The 12,417-nt window shown below is 45.1% G+C and overlaps 1 protein-coding gene and 1 non-coding gene across 4 annotated transcripts in view; both read left to right on the top strand.

Moving 5' to 3' along the window:
• Positions 1-1,655: 1,655 nt before the first annotated feature.
• Positions 1,656-1,762, top strand: LOC123462528. The gene has a single exon (XR_006638341.1). It is a non-coding gene; the product is annotated as a U6 spliceosomal RNA (small nuclear RNA).
• Positions 1,763-11,933: 10,171 nt separating this feature from the next.
• Dcaf5 (DDB1 and CUL4 associated factor 5) overlaps positions 11,934-12,417 on the top strand; it is a 120,793-nt gene continuing 120,309 nt past the window's right edge. The window contains exons 1-2 of one of the 3 annotated variants that reach the window (XM_045154274.1): positions 11,934-11,993; positions 12,204-12,324. Coding sequence is in view for 1 of the 3 variants with exons in the window: in XM_004649281.2 (XP_004649338.1) it covers positions 12,111-12,324 (214 nt within the window). In the remaining 2 variants the exon portion in view is untranslated. Of the gene's footprint in view, positions 11,994-12,072; positions 12,325-12,417 lie in introns of those variants that run through there. The other 2 variants (XM_004649281.2, XM_045154276.1) reach the window with 2 other exon arrangements.

The raw sequence follows: 12,417 nt of genomic DNA, 5'->3' as shown, positions 1-12,417 counted from the left end.
TATAAAAGTATCAGCAAGTGATGTGGCACACACCTTTAATCCCAGCATTTAGGAGGCAGAGGTAGGAGGATTACCGTGAGTTCCAGGTTAGCGTGGGCTAGAGTGAGACCCTACCTAAAAAAACTAAATAATAATAATAACAATAATAACATCAGATGTGTCATGGAAAGGAGTACGCACAGATATACAAGTCTGTCAATCAAAATAGAGAACTAAAGCTGGGCATGGTGGTGCACACCTTTAATCCCAGCACTTAGGAGGCAGTGGTAGGATTGCTGTGAGTTCAAGGCCAAATTCCAGGTCAGCCTGGGCTAGAGTGAAACTCTCCCTGGAAAAATAAAACAAAAAAAGAGAAGTATCCTAACCACATCCCTTAATAACCAGCTCTTTCTTCTTGAGACCCCATAAAAAGAAGCCCCAACCAGTAACCTGTTGCTCTTGCCCACTCTAGCTCAAGGAACCCTCTGCTCTCTTGCAATATATTTCTGCCATTTCCCTTCCATATATTTGATTTACTCTCTAAACCTTTCTTACTCCTTTACTTTCCAATTCTTTGAATGAGACAAGAATTGGAAACACCCAGAGACCACAGAACATGATTCCTTACCCCCATTCTCTTTTTTGAATCTTTTTAAAATTTTTTTATTGACAATTTCCATAATTGTAAACAATATCCCATGGTAATTCCCTCCCTCTCCCACTTTCCCCTTTGAAACTCCACTCTCCGTAATATCTCCTCCCCCTCTCATTCAGTCTCTCTTTTATTTTGATGTCATGATCTTTTCTTCCTCTTATGATGGTCTTCTGTAGGTAGTATCAGGCACTGTGAGGACATGGCTATCAAGGACATTTTGTGTCTGGAGGAGCATGTTGTAAGGAGTCTTACCCTTCCTTTGGCTCTTACATTCTTTCTGCCACCTCTTCCACAATAGACCCTGAGCCTTGGAAGATGCGATAAGAAATATTTCAGTGCTGAGCACTCTTCTGTCACTTCTCAGCATCATGGTGCCTTCAGAGTCATCCCCAGGTCACTGCCATCTGAAAAGAGAAGCTTCTCTAACTAAAAGTGAGAGTATCATAAATATATGGGTATTAACATTAAGAGTAGTGCTTTCTGGGAAGTTTGGTGAGCACAGTATATACATTTAGCTAGACACCAGCAGACGTTATACCCCTAGGGCTCATGACTACCCCTGTTGTAAGTTTTCAGTATCAGGGATATATTCCATCCCTTGGAGCAGGCCTCTAGGCCAATAGATGTCAGTTGGTTTCCCCCATAACAGACATGCCACTATTGCACCTGTTGGCTCATTTGCCTGGCTGGTCAAATTTAAGGCTTGCAGTGTTGCCCCCGACTCTTTAATTCATCACCAAGTTCATCTGTAGCTACGTAGTGAATTGAAGGCCAGCCTGGCTACATGAGACTCTCAAAAAACCAAAAACTAGGGCTGGAGAGAAGGTTTATCAGTTAAGGAGTTTGTCTGCGTATCCTAAGGACCCAGGTTTGATTCCCCAGTACCCACATACAGCCAGGTGCACATGGCGGTGCATGAGTAGAGTTCATTTGCAGTGACTACTGACCCTGGTGTGCCCACTCTCGCTCTCTCAAATTAATAACTAAAAAAGAAAAATATTTTTTAAAAACTACAAAAAGAGTCCTTGCTTCGGTAGCACGTACACAAAAACTACAATGACACAGAGAAGATTAGTATGACCCCTGTGTAAGGATTACATGTAAATTCATGAAGCATTCCATATTTGGTGGGTGGATAGGTAATAATGATCCATCTCTCTGACATAAGATCACTGAATACAGAAGAAAAAGTAAGTTTTCTGAGTGATGTGTGGTGGTGCACACCTTTAATCCCAGCACTTGGGAGGCAGAGGTAGCAGGATCACTGAGAGCTTGAGACCACCCTGAGACTACATAGTGAATGTCACGTCAGCCTGGGATAGAGTGAGATCTATTTAGAAAAAAAAAGAAAACCTAAAAAAAGATGGCACACGTGTGGAGTTTCATTGCAGTGGCTAGGGGCCCTGGTGTGCCAATTCTCTCTCTTTTTCTCTCATAAATAAAATAAATATTCAAAAGTAAATTTAAAATTATTTATTTGAGAGAGACAATGAATAATGCCAGGGCCTCCAGCCGCTGCAAATGAACTGCAGATGCATGTACCACCTTGTGCATCTGGCTTACCTGGGAACTGAACATGGGTCCTTAGGCTTCACAGGCAAGTGCCTCTACTGCTAAGCCATCTCTCCACCCCCAATTTGAAGGCTCTTTTGTTTTTTGATTTGTTTTTGGTTTTTTTTGAGGTGTTTCGCTGTAGCCCAGGCTGACCTGGAATTTCACTCTGTAGTCTGCCTCCCAAGTGCTGGGATTAAAGGCATGCACCACCACGCCTGGCAATAAACACATTCTTTGGAACAGTAACTTGTGCCATTCCCTAGGGGTTACGCATGTGTAATCCCAAAATTCAAAATAAATAAAAACACCTGGCTTATGATGAGTTTTGTCAAGGAAACTTCAAATATACAAAACCCAGAAGGTTGGCATGTAAAAGTATAGGTAAATATCGCTGAATAAATGTCAAATAAATAATCCTGGCCATTGAGAACTTCTTCCTACTTTCATTTCATCATGATTATTAAAAATTTAAAAAAATATTAATTTTTATTTATTTATTTGAGAGTGACAGAGAGAGAGAGAGAGAGAGAAAGACAGACAGAGAATGGGCGCACCAGGGCCTCCGGCCACTGCAAACGAACTCCAGATGCATGTGCCCCCTTGTGATCTGGCTTACTTGGGTCCTGGGGAATTGAGCCTTGAACCAGGATCCTTAGGCATCACAGGCAAGCATTTAAATGCTAAGCCATCTCTCCAGCCCTCATCATGATTATCTTCAAGCAGATCTTTTAATTCATAATGAATTAATATATTTGACAAAGCAGGGTGTGGTGACTCATTCCTGTAATTCTAACACTCCAGAATGGAAGCAGGAGAATCAGGAGTTCAAGACCATCCTCTACTACATAGATAGTTCCAGGCCACCCTGGGCTACATGAGACCTGTCTCAAAACAAAACAAGTAAAAGCCAAAGTAGAGGAGGACTACTTTACAATACTGTCTTCCAGATACAAGGTGGATATTGTATTCATAGACTGACAGTGGCTGGTGTTAGCTACACAAGATCTGCTCAGGAAAGGAAAAAGATATTAAATTAGAACAGAGCCAGGCGTTTTGGCACACACTATTTTTGTTTTTGTTTTTGAGGTAGGGTCTCACTCTAGTCCAGGCTGACCTGGAATTCACTATGTAGTCTCAGGGTGGCCTCAAACTCATAGTGATTCTCCTACCTCTGCCTCCCCAGTGCTGGGATTGAAGACATGTGCCACCATGCCCAGCAACATTAAAAAAATTTTATTTTTGTTTATTTTTATTTATTTGAGAGCAACAGACAGAGAAAAAGGGAGCTAGAGAGAGAGAATGGGGCGCCAGGGCTTCCAGCCACTGCAAACAAGCTGCAGATGTCTATACCCCCTTGTTCATCTGGCTAAAGTTGGTCCTGGGGAATCAAACCTCACACCGGGGTACTTAAACTTCACAGGCAAGCACTTAACTGCTAAGCCATCTCACCAGCCCAGCATTTTTTGTTGTTATTTTGTTTTTTTGAGGCAGGGTTTCACTGTAGTCAAAGGCTGACCTGGAGTTCATTATGTAGTTTCAGGGTGGCCTCAAACTCACTGTGAACCTCTTACCTCTGCCTCAGGTGCTGCGATTAAACGGGTGCGCCATCATGCCCAGCTCAGCAACTTTTTTTTTTGTTTACTTTTATTTATTTATTTGACAGCAACAGTGAGAGAGAGAGAGAGAGAGAGAATGGGCGCGCCAGGGTCTCCAGCCAGTGCAAAGAACTCCAGACGCGTGCACCCACTTGTGCATCTGGCTAACGTGGGCCCTGGGGAATCGAGCCTTGAACCAGGGTCCTTAGGCTTCACAGGCAAGTGCTTAACTGCTAAGCCATCTCTCCAGCCCTCAGCAACTTTTTTCATAGTAGGCCAAAAGTTTAAATATCCCAAATCTGTATCAACTCATGGATGAATAAACAAAATGTTGTGCGTTCTTCTTTTTTTTTCTTTCTTTTTCTTTTTTATTTTTTCAAGGCAGGGTCTTGCTCTAGCCCAGTCTGATAGAATCACTATATAGTCTCAGAGTGGCCTCGAACTCATGGCAATCCTTCTACCTCTGGGAGATTAAAGCTGTGTGCCACCACACCAGGCCTCTTTTTCTTTCCTTTCTTCTTTTCTCCCTTCCTCCTTCATTTCATTTTTTTTCTTTCTCCCAAGGTAGGGTCTCACTCTAGCTCAGGCTAACCTGGAATTTACTATGTAGTGCCAGGAGATCCTCCTACCTCTGCCTCGCTGAGTGCTGGGATTAAAGCTGCGCACCACCATGGCTGGCCTTCTTTTATTTTTTATTTTTTTGTTTTTTCGAGGTAGGGTCTCACTCTAGCCCAGGCTGACCTGTAATTCACTATGGAGTCTCAGGCTGGCCTCGAACTCACAGTGATCCTCCTACCTCTGCCTCCTGAGTGCTGGGATTAAAGGCCTACGCCACTATGCCTGGCCGGCCTTCTTTCTTTGGATATAAAGTCTTTGAGTATTCCAGGCTGACTGACCTTCAGCTCACTTTTTGCTCAGGATGACCTGAGCTCCTGATTCTCCAGCCTTCACCTCCCAAGTCTAAGTATTATAAAGCAGGAGACACCAATCTTGATGTAGGATTTGCATTTAAATAAATCAGATTTGGCTGGGCGTGGTAGCACTCACCTTTAATCCCAGCATTTGGGAGACAGAGGTAGGAGGATCACCTTGAGTTTGAGGCCAGCCTAAGACTACACAGTGAATTTCAGATCAGCCTGGGCTAGAGCAAGACCCTATCTTACAAAAAAAAAAAAAAAAAGATTAGTAGCCTGGTTTGGAATTCAGTATGTTGTCTCAGAGTGGCTTCGAACTAACAGTGATCCTCATACCTCTGCCTCCAGAGTGCTGGAACTAAAGGCGTGCACCACCATGCCCGACTGCTACCCAATTTTTAATTTCTCCAGCCCTTTTTTTTAAAATTTTTATTAAGATTTTCCATGATTATAAAATATATCCCATGGTAATTCCCTCCCTCCCCAACCCCACACTTTCCCATTTGAAATTCCATTCTCCATCATATTACCTCCCCATTACAATCATTGTAATTACATATATACAATATCAACCTATTAAGTATCCTCCTCCCTTCCTTTCTCCACCCTTTATGTCTCCTTTTCAACTTACTGGCCTCTGCTACTAAGTATTTTCATTCTCACGCAGAAGGCCAGTCATCTGTAGCTAGGATCCACATATGAGAGAGAACATGTGGCGCTTGGCTTTCTGGGCCTGGGTTACCTGACTTAGTATAATACTTTCCAGGTCCATCCATTTTTCTGCAAATTTCATAACTTCATTTTTCTTTACCGCTGGGTAGAACTCCATTGTATAAATGTGCCACATCTTCATTATCCACTCATCTGTTGAGGGACATCTAGGCTGGTTCCATTTCCCAGCTATTATAAATTGAGCAGCAATAAACATGGTTGAGCATGTACTTCTAAGGAAATGAGATGAGTCCTTTGGATATATGCCTAGGAGTGCTATAGCTGGGTCATATGGTAGATCAATCTCTAGCTGTTTTAGGAACCTCCACACTGTTTTCCACAATGGCTGGACCAGATTGCATTCCCACCAGCAGTGTAGAAGGGTTCCTTTTTTTCCACATCCCCGCCAACATTTATGATCATTTGTTTTCATGATGGTGGCCAATCTGACAGGAGTGAGATGGAATCTCAGTGTAGTTTTAATCTGCATTTCCCTGGTGACTAGTGACGTAGAACATTTTTTTAGATGCTTATATGCCATTCGTATTTCTTCCTTTGAGAACTCTCTATTTAGCTCCATAGCCCATTTTTTGATCGGCTTGTTTGATTCCTTATTATTTAACTTTTTGAGTTCTTTGTATATCCTAGATATTAATCCTCTATCAGATATATAGCTGGCGAAGATTTTTTCCCATTCTGCAGGTTGCCTCTTTGCTTTTTTCACTGTGTCCTTTGCGGTGCAAAATCTTTGTAATTTCATTAGGTCCCAGTGGTTAATCTGTGGTTTTATTGCCTGAGCAACTGGGGTTGTATTCAGAAAGTCTTTGCCAAGACCAATATGTTGAAGGGTTTCCCCTACATTTTCCTCTAGCAGTTTCAAAGTTTCCGGTCTGATGTTAAGGTCTTTAATCCATTTGGACTTAATTCTTGTGCATGGCGAGAGAGAAGAATCTATTTTCATCCTTCTGCAGATATATATCCAGTTTTCAAAACACCATTTGCTGAAGAGGCTGTCTCTTCTCCAATGAGTATTTTTGGCATTTTTATTGAATATCAGGTGGCTATAGCTACTTGGGCTTACATCTGGGTCCTCTATTCTGTTCCACTGATCTACATGTCTGTTTTTGTGCCAGTACCATGCTGTTTTTGTTACTATGGCTCTGTAGTATAGGTTAAAATCAGGTATGGTGATACCACCAGCCTCTTTTTTGTTGCTCAGTATTATTTTAGATATTCGAGGTTTTTTGTGATTCCAAATGAATTTTTGGATTGTTTTTTCTATTTCCATGAAGAAAGCCTTTGGAATTTTGATAGGGATTGCATTAAATGTGTAGATTGCTTTTGGTAAGATTGCCATTTTCACGATATTGATTCTTCCAAGCCAGGAACAAGGGATGTTTCTCCACTTTCTAGTGTCTTCTGCAATTTCTCGCTTGAGTGTTTTAAAGTTCTCATTGTATAGATTCTTTACTTCCTTGGTTAGGTTTATTCCAAGGTATTTTATTTTTTTTTGATGCAATTGTGAATTTATTTATTAGAGAGAGAGGGAAACAAAGAGGCAGAATGACAGAGAATGGGTATGCCAGGGCCTCTAGCCAATGCAAATGAACTCCAGAAACATGTGCCACCTTGTGCATCTAGCGTATATGGGTACTCGGGAATCAAACCTGGGTCCTTAGGCTTTGTAGGCAAGCACCTTAACTGCTATCTCTCCAGCCCCCTCCCATTTTTTTTTTCAAGGTAGGATTTCACTCTAGCTCAGGCTGTCCTGGAATTTACTATGTAGTCTCAGGAGGGTGGCCTCGAACTCATGGTGATCCTCCAACCTCTGCCTCCCAAGTGCTGGGATTAAAGGCGTGCGCCACCATGCCCAGCTGTTATTTAAAATATCTTTATTTATTTTCAAATAGACAGAGATAGAGAGAAGAGAGACAGACACAGAGAGAATGGATGTGCCAGGGCCTTCAGCTGCTGCAAAGGAACACCAGCCGCATGTGCCAATTTGTGCATCTGGCTCTACATGGATACCAGGGAATTGAACCTGGGTCCTTAGGCTTTGTAGGCAAGTGCCTTAAACGTTAAGCCGTCTCTCTATTCCCTTCTTTTTTTTTTTTATCTAGTAATCCTAATTATGGAAATAGAGTGAGGCTGGAGACATGGCTCAGCAGTTAAGACGCTCGCCTGCAAAGTTCAAGGACCCAGGTTCATTTACCCAGTACTCACATAAAGCCAGATGCACAAGATGGCACATGCGTCTCGAGTTCCTTTGCAGTAGCTAAAGGCTCTGGTGCACCCATTCTCTCTCTCCCTCACTACCTCTTAAATAAATAAAAATTAAAATATTTAAGAAACAGTAATAGTTCAGAAAGGCTGGTTATATAGTTTGGTGGTGGAATACTTGCATGTACAAGGCCCTAAATTCAATCCTTAGCATTGCCAAAAAGAGAATAATAGTGGCTTATGAACGGACTGGGTGGTCCTATATTTTTCCTTTGGTTGGTCACTGAACAGTTAAGGAAGTTTCCAGCAAAGCCCTAGAATTGGATAGCATGTGACCAAATCTGGGGCTATTTTTAGGCTGAGGTAAATGGGACAGTTTTTCCAGGGTTTGGGGAAGAGAGAGTCATATTTAAAGTTGTGGAGAAGAGGTATGTACTTAAGGGGAAGGGATAGGAGGGTGTGTTTTACAGATTGCCACAGTAAAGGCCACTCTGAACACATCATTCCTGTGTCCCTCTCCCGTTACAGGCCAGTAAGGCAGGAATCAATGATGGCCTATTAATTCAAAGGAAGTAGAGGGCTCCCTGTTTTCGAATGTGTTGAGTATGTCAAACAAAGGAACAATGAAATGGAAAATAATTAATGTGCAATGAACGAATGAATAAAAGGTCAGGGTGTGCTTTTTTTGAGACAAGATTGCATGTGCCCAGATTGACTTCTAATTGCTGTGTAATTGAGGATGACCTTGAACATTTTTTTCCCCCCGAGTTAGGGTCCCACTCTCTAGCTCAGGCTAACCTGGAATTCACTATGTAGTCTCAGGGTGGCCTTGAACTCACAGCATTCCTCCTACCTCTGTTTCCCAAGTGTTGGTAATAAAGGCATGTGCCACCATGCCCTGTGACCTTGGACTTTTGATCCTCCTGCCTCCATCTCCTAAATCCTTGGATGTGCCACCACACCAAGGGGACAAAACTTTCAACAGAGGGTTTTGGGAGATGATTCAGTGGTTAAAGGCCTATGCTGGCAAAGCCTGCCAACCCCAGTTAAATTCCCCAGTCACCTAGGAAACGCCAGCTAGTCATTGGCTTGTAGCAATAAGATACTTTGACATGCATGTGGGCACACACACATAAACATAAATAAAATAAAAATCATGAAACTAAAGAGCTATTAAGGGCTGGAGAGATGGTTTAGCAGTTAAGCATGTGCCTGTGAATCCTAAGGACCCCGGTTAGAGGCTCGATTCCCCAGGACCCACGTTAGCCAGATGCACAAGGGGGCGCACGCGTCTGGAGTTTGTTTGCAGTGGCTGGAAGCACTGGTGCGCCCATTCTCTCTCTCTGCCTCTTTCTGTCTGTCACCCTCAAATAAATAAATAAATAAATAAATAAATAAATAAAAATAAACAAAAAATTAAAAAAAAAAGCTATTAAAACCTTTTTGCCAGCTAGAAGTGGTGATGCAACACCTTTAATCCCAACATTCGGGAGGCAGAGGTCAGATTGCTGTGAGTTCAAGGCTACTGTGAGGCTAACACAGGTCAGTTTGGGTCAGAGTGAGACCCTACCTCGGAAAACCAACAAACCAAACAAACAACCCTACTCAGGAAGCTGAGGTAGGAGGATCACCATGAGACCCTACCTTGAAAAGTTAAAAAAAAAAAAAAAATCTTTTCAAAGGTTAGAAGGATAGCTTAGCCATTAAAGACCCAGGTTTGTTTTCCCAGTACCACGTTAAGTCAGGTACCCAAGGTGGTGCATGTATCTGGAGTTTATTTGCAGTGGCTGAAGGCCCTGACACACTCATTCTCTCTCATACACACACAAATAGATAAATAAAATATTTAGGGCTGGGCGTGGTGGCGCACGCCTTTAATCCCAGCATTTGGGAGGCAGAGGTTGGGAGATTGCTATAGTTCGAGGCCACCTGAGACTACATAGTGAATTCCAGGTCAGCCTGGACCAGAGTGAGACCCTACCTCGAAAAACCAAAAAAAAAAAAAAAAAAAAAAAAATTTAGGGCCAGGCATGGTGAATACCTTTAATCTCAGCACTAGTGAGGCCTAGGTAGGAAGATCACTGTAAATTTGAGGCCACCCTGAGACTACAAAGATCAGCCTGGGCTAGAGTGAGAACCTACCATGAAAAATAAACAAACAAAAGTATTTAAAAAAGGTCACTTCTGGATTTTATGACTAATAACTTTAATAATGTTTGTCATACTATGGGCTTTCAAATTAAATACTTGCAAAAAGTAAACCATGAGTGGTGGCACACGCTTTTAATCCCAGCACTTGGGAGGCTGAGGTGGGAGGATCGCCATAGTTTGAGGCCATCCTGAGACTACCTAGTAAATTCCAGGGCAGCCTGGGCTACAGCGAGACCCTGCCTTGTAAAACCAAACAACAAAAGTAGTAGATACAAGTTTTCTTGCCAGGTGAACCTCTTCTATGTCCAGCCCATTTTTCTTCAAGTATTTCTTTGCCTCTTCTTTCAGTGATGGTTGTATTCAACTGTTTCTGGGCCATCTCTGGTGTAGAGGATTGTAATTCCTGCCAAAACTAACACCTGCCTATTACAGGAAGTAACTACCATTGACAGAGGAGAGCTTCTAGGAAAAGTACTACACTGAAAATGGGATTTTAGAAACTGTATCTGGTAAAATTCCAAATGTACTTACCCGATTTCCTTAGTGGGGTCAATTTGGTGACTCCCATTCCACTGAATTATACTGAATACTGCTTATGTTCTGTACTGGGGTTTCTGGTCAACAGCTGTGCAACCACAGAGCTCCAAGCTCAAGACCTTTAGAGGGGCTGGAGACGGCCCAGCAGTTAAAAGCATTTGCTTCAAGGCCTGTAGCCCCAGGTCAATTCCTTGGCCATCCATATAAAGTTGGACAGGCATTTGGTAACAGTTGCACAGTTGGTAGATCCTGGTGTGTGCATGTGCCCGTGCGCGCACACACACACACAGAGCAAATAAATAAATTTGAAAACAGACCAGGTGTGGTGGTACAAGCCTTTGCCTTTAATCCCAGTATTTGGGAGGGAAAGGTAGGAGGATCACAGTGAGTTCCAGAGTTGTCCGGGACTAGAGAATATGTTCCAGGTCAGCCTGGCCTAGAGGGAGACCCTACCTTGAAAAAGAAAAAGACTGAAAATACAAACACCTTTAGAAGATGCTGCTACCTGCTATTTTGCTTCTTGTGGGTGATAGATGCAGGACTGGCAATTTTCTTGACTTTTGGCAGTGCTGGGGGTATGGATGTCCGTATTAGCCTAGCACTGGATTCATACTCTAGATTGAACCCAGGTCTTTGAGCCTTTGGGCATGTTAAGAGCCTGCTAAACCACAGAGCTACATCCAGAGCCTCTTCTGAATCCCTTTTTCCTCATATACCACGGTTGTTTATGACTGAACAATTTAGAGTGTGCGTACGTGCACCAGGATCTAGCTACTGTTACGGAATGCTTGCCCAACTTTATGTGGGTGACCAGGGATTGAACCAGGGCTGCTGGCCTTGCTGAGCCATTCTTTCAAAAAAAAAAAAAAATTATTTGCAAGTTGAGAGAGAGGGAAGATTGAGTGTGTGAGTGTGTGTGGGTGTGTGTGTGGGCGCGCGGGCGCCCCAGGGCTCCTTGCTACTGCAAACGAGAACTGCAGATGCATGTGCCACTTTGTGCATCTGGCTTTACGTGGGCCCTGGGGAATCGAACCTGGGTCGTCACGCTTTGCAAGCAAGAGTCTCCAACTACCGAGTCAAGATTTACTTTCTTTCTTCCTTAATTACTTTATCCCCTCCTCCCCCGCGGCGCCCCCCCTCCGCGAAAGGAGCCAGGAGCCAAGCTCACAGGCATTCCCCCACCCCCAAGCCCATGCCACCTCTGTCCACCTTCCCTTCCCCCCTCCCCCTCTACTCTGCCAGGCGCTGGGCCCCCTGCAGGGAGTGCGCCCGGGGGCCCAGCGGCCGGGCGGATTGTTACGCGGCTTCAACTTCGCAGCGCTGCGCGCCGGCGCGCACCTCGGCGCGGGAAGGTGCTTCGGGCCGGGCCAGCGCCGCCGCCGCCGCCGCCGCCCGCGTTCTCCCGACGGCGGTGGGCTGGCGGGGGGTGGGGGGGGAGAAGCGGCCGCCGCCCGACTTCTCGGAGCCCCGGCGGCCGGCGGAAGGGCCCCCGCATCGCGGAAGCCGAGCCCGCAGCTGAGGATCAGCTGCTGGAGGAGGCGGAGCCGGCGGAGGGGAGGAGCCGCGGGGGGAGGGGGAGGGGGAGGCGCGGGGAGGGGGGAGGGAGGGAGGGGGCGCCGTCAGGAAGCCGCGAACGCCAGCGACCGTCTGCACACCTCGCTCTGTCTGCCATGGCTGGTTAAAGAACCATCGGGATCGCGGCGCTTGGGGGAGGGTCGGGAGGGGCGGGGGAGCGGCGGCCGGGCGTGAGGCTAAGGGAGGGGCGGCGGCGCGAGCGGCGGCGGCGGTTCCAGCATGGAGAGGAGAGCTGGCCTGGGGGGCAGCATGAGGTCAGTGGTGGGCTTCTTGTCCCAGCGGGGCTTGCATGGGGACCCCCTGCTCACTCAGGACTTTCAGAGGAAACGCCTGCGGGGCTGCAGAAACCTCTACAAGAAGGACCTCCTCGGCCACTTCGGCTGTGTCAATGCCATTGAATTCTCCAACAATGGAGGCCAGTGGCTGGTCTCAGGTAAATCAAACCCCCCGTTTCCTTCCCCAAGCCCCGGTCGCCTTCCAGCTCTTTCCCCCTGAGCTCTTCCTCGCCACCCTCCTCCTCCTCCTC

The sequence above is a fragment of the Jaculus jaculus genome, chromosome 7 (assembly GCF_020740685.1).
Source record: "Jaculus jaculus isolate mJacJac1 chromosome 7, mJacJac1.mat.Y.cur, whole genome shotgun sequence".
Classification (NCBI taxonomy): domain Eukaryota; kingdom Metazoa; phylum Chordata; class Mammalia; order Rodentia; family Dipodidae; genus Jaculus; species Jaculus jaculus.
Note: the sequence above shows the minus strand (reverse complement) of the source record. Positions and strands in the feature narration are given on the sequence as shown.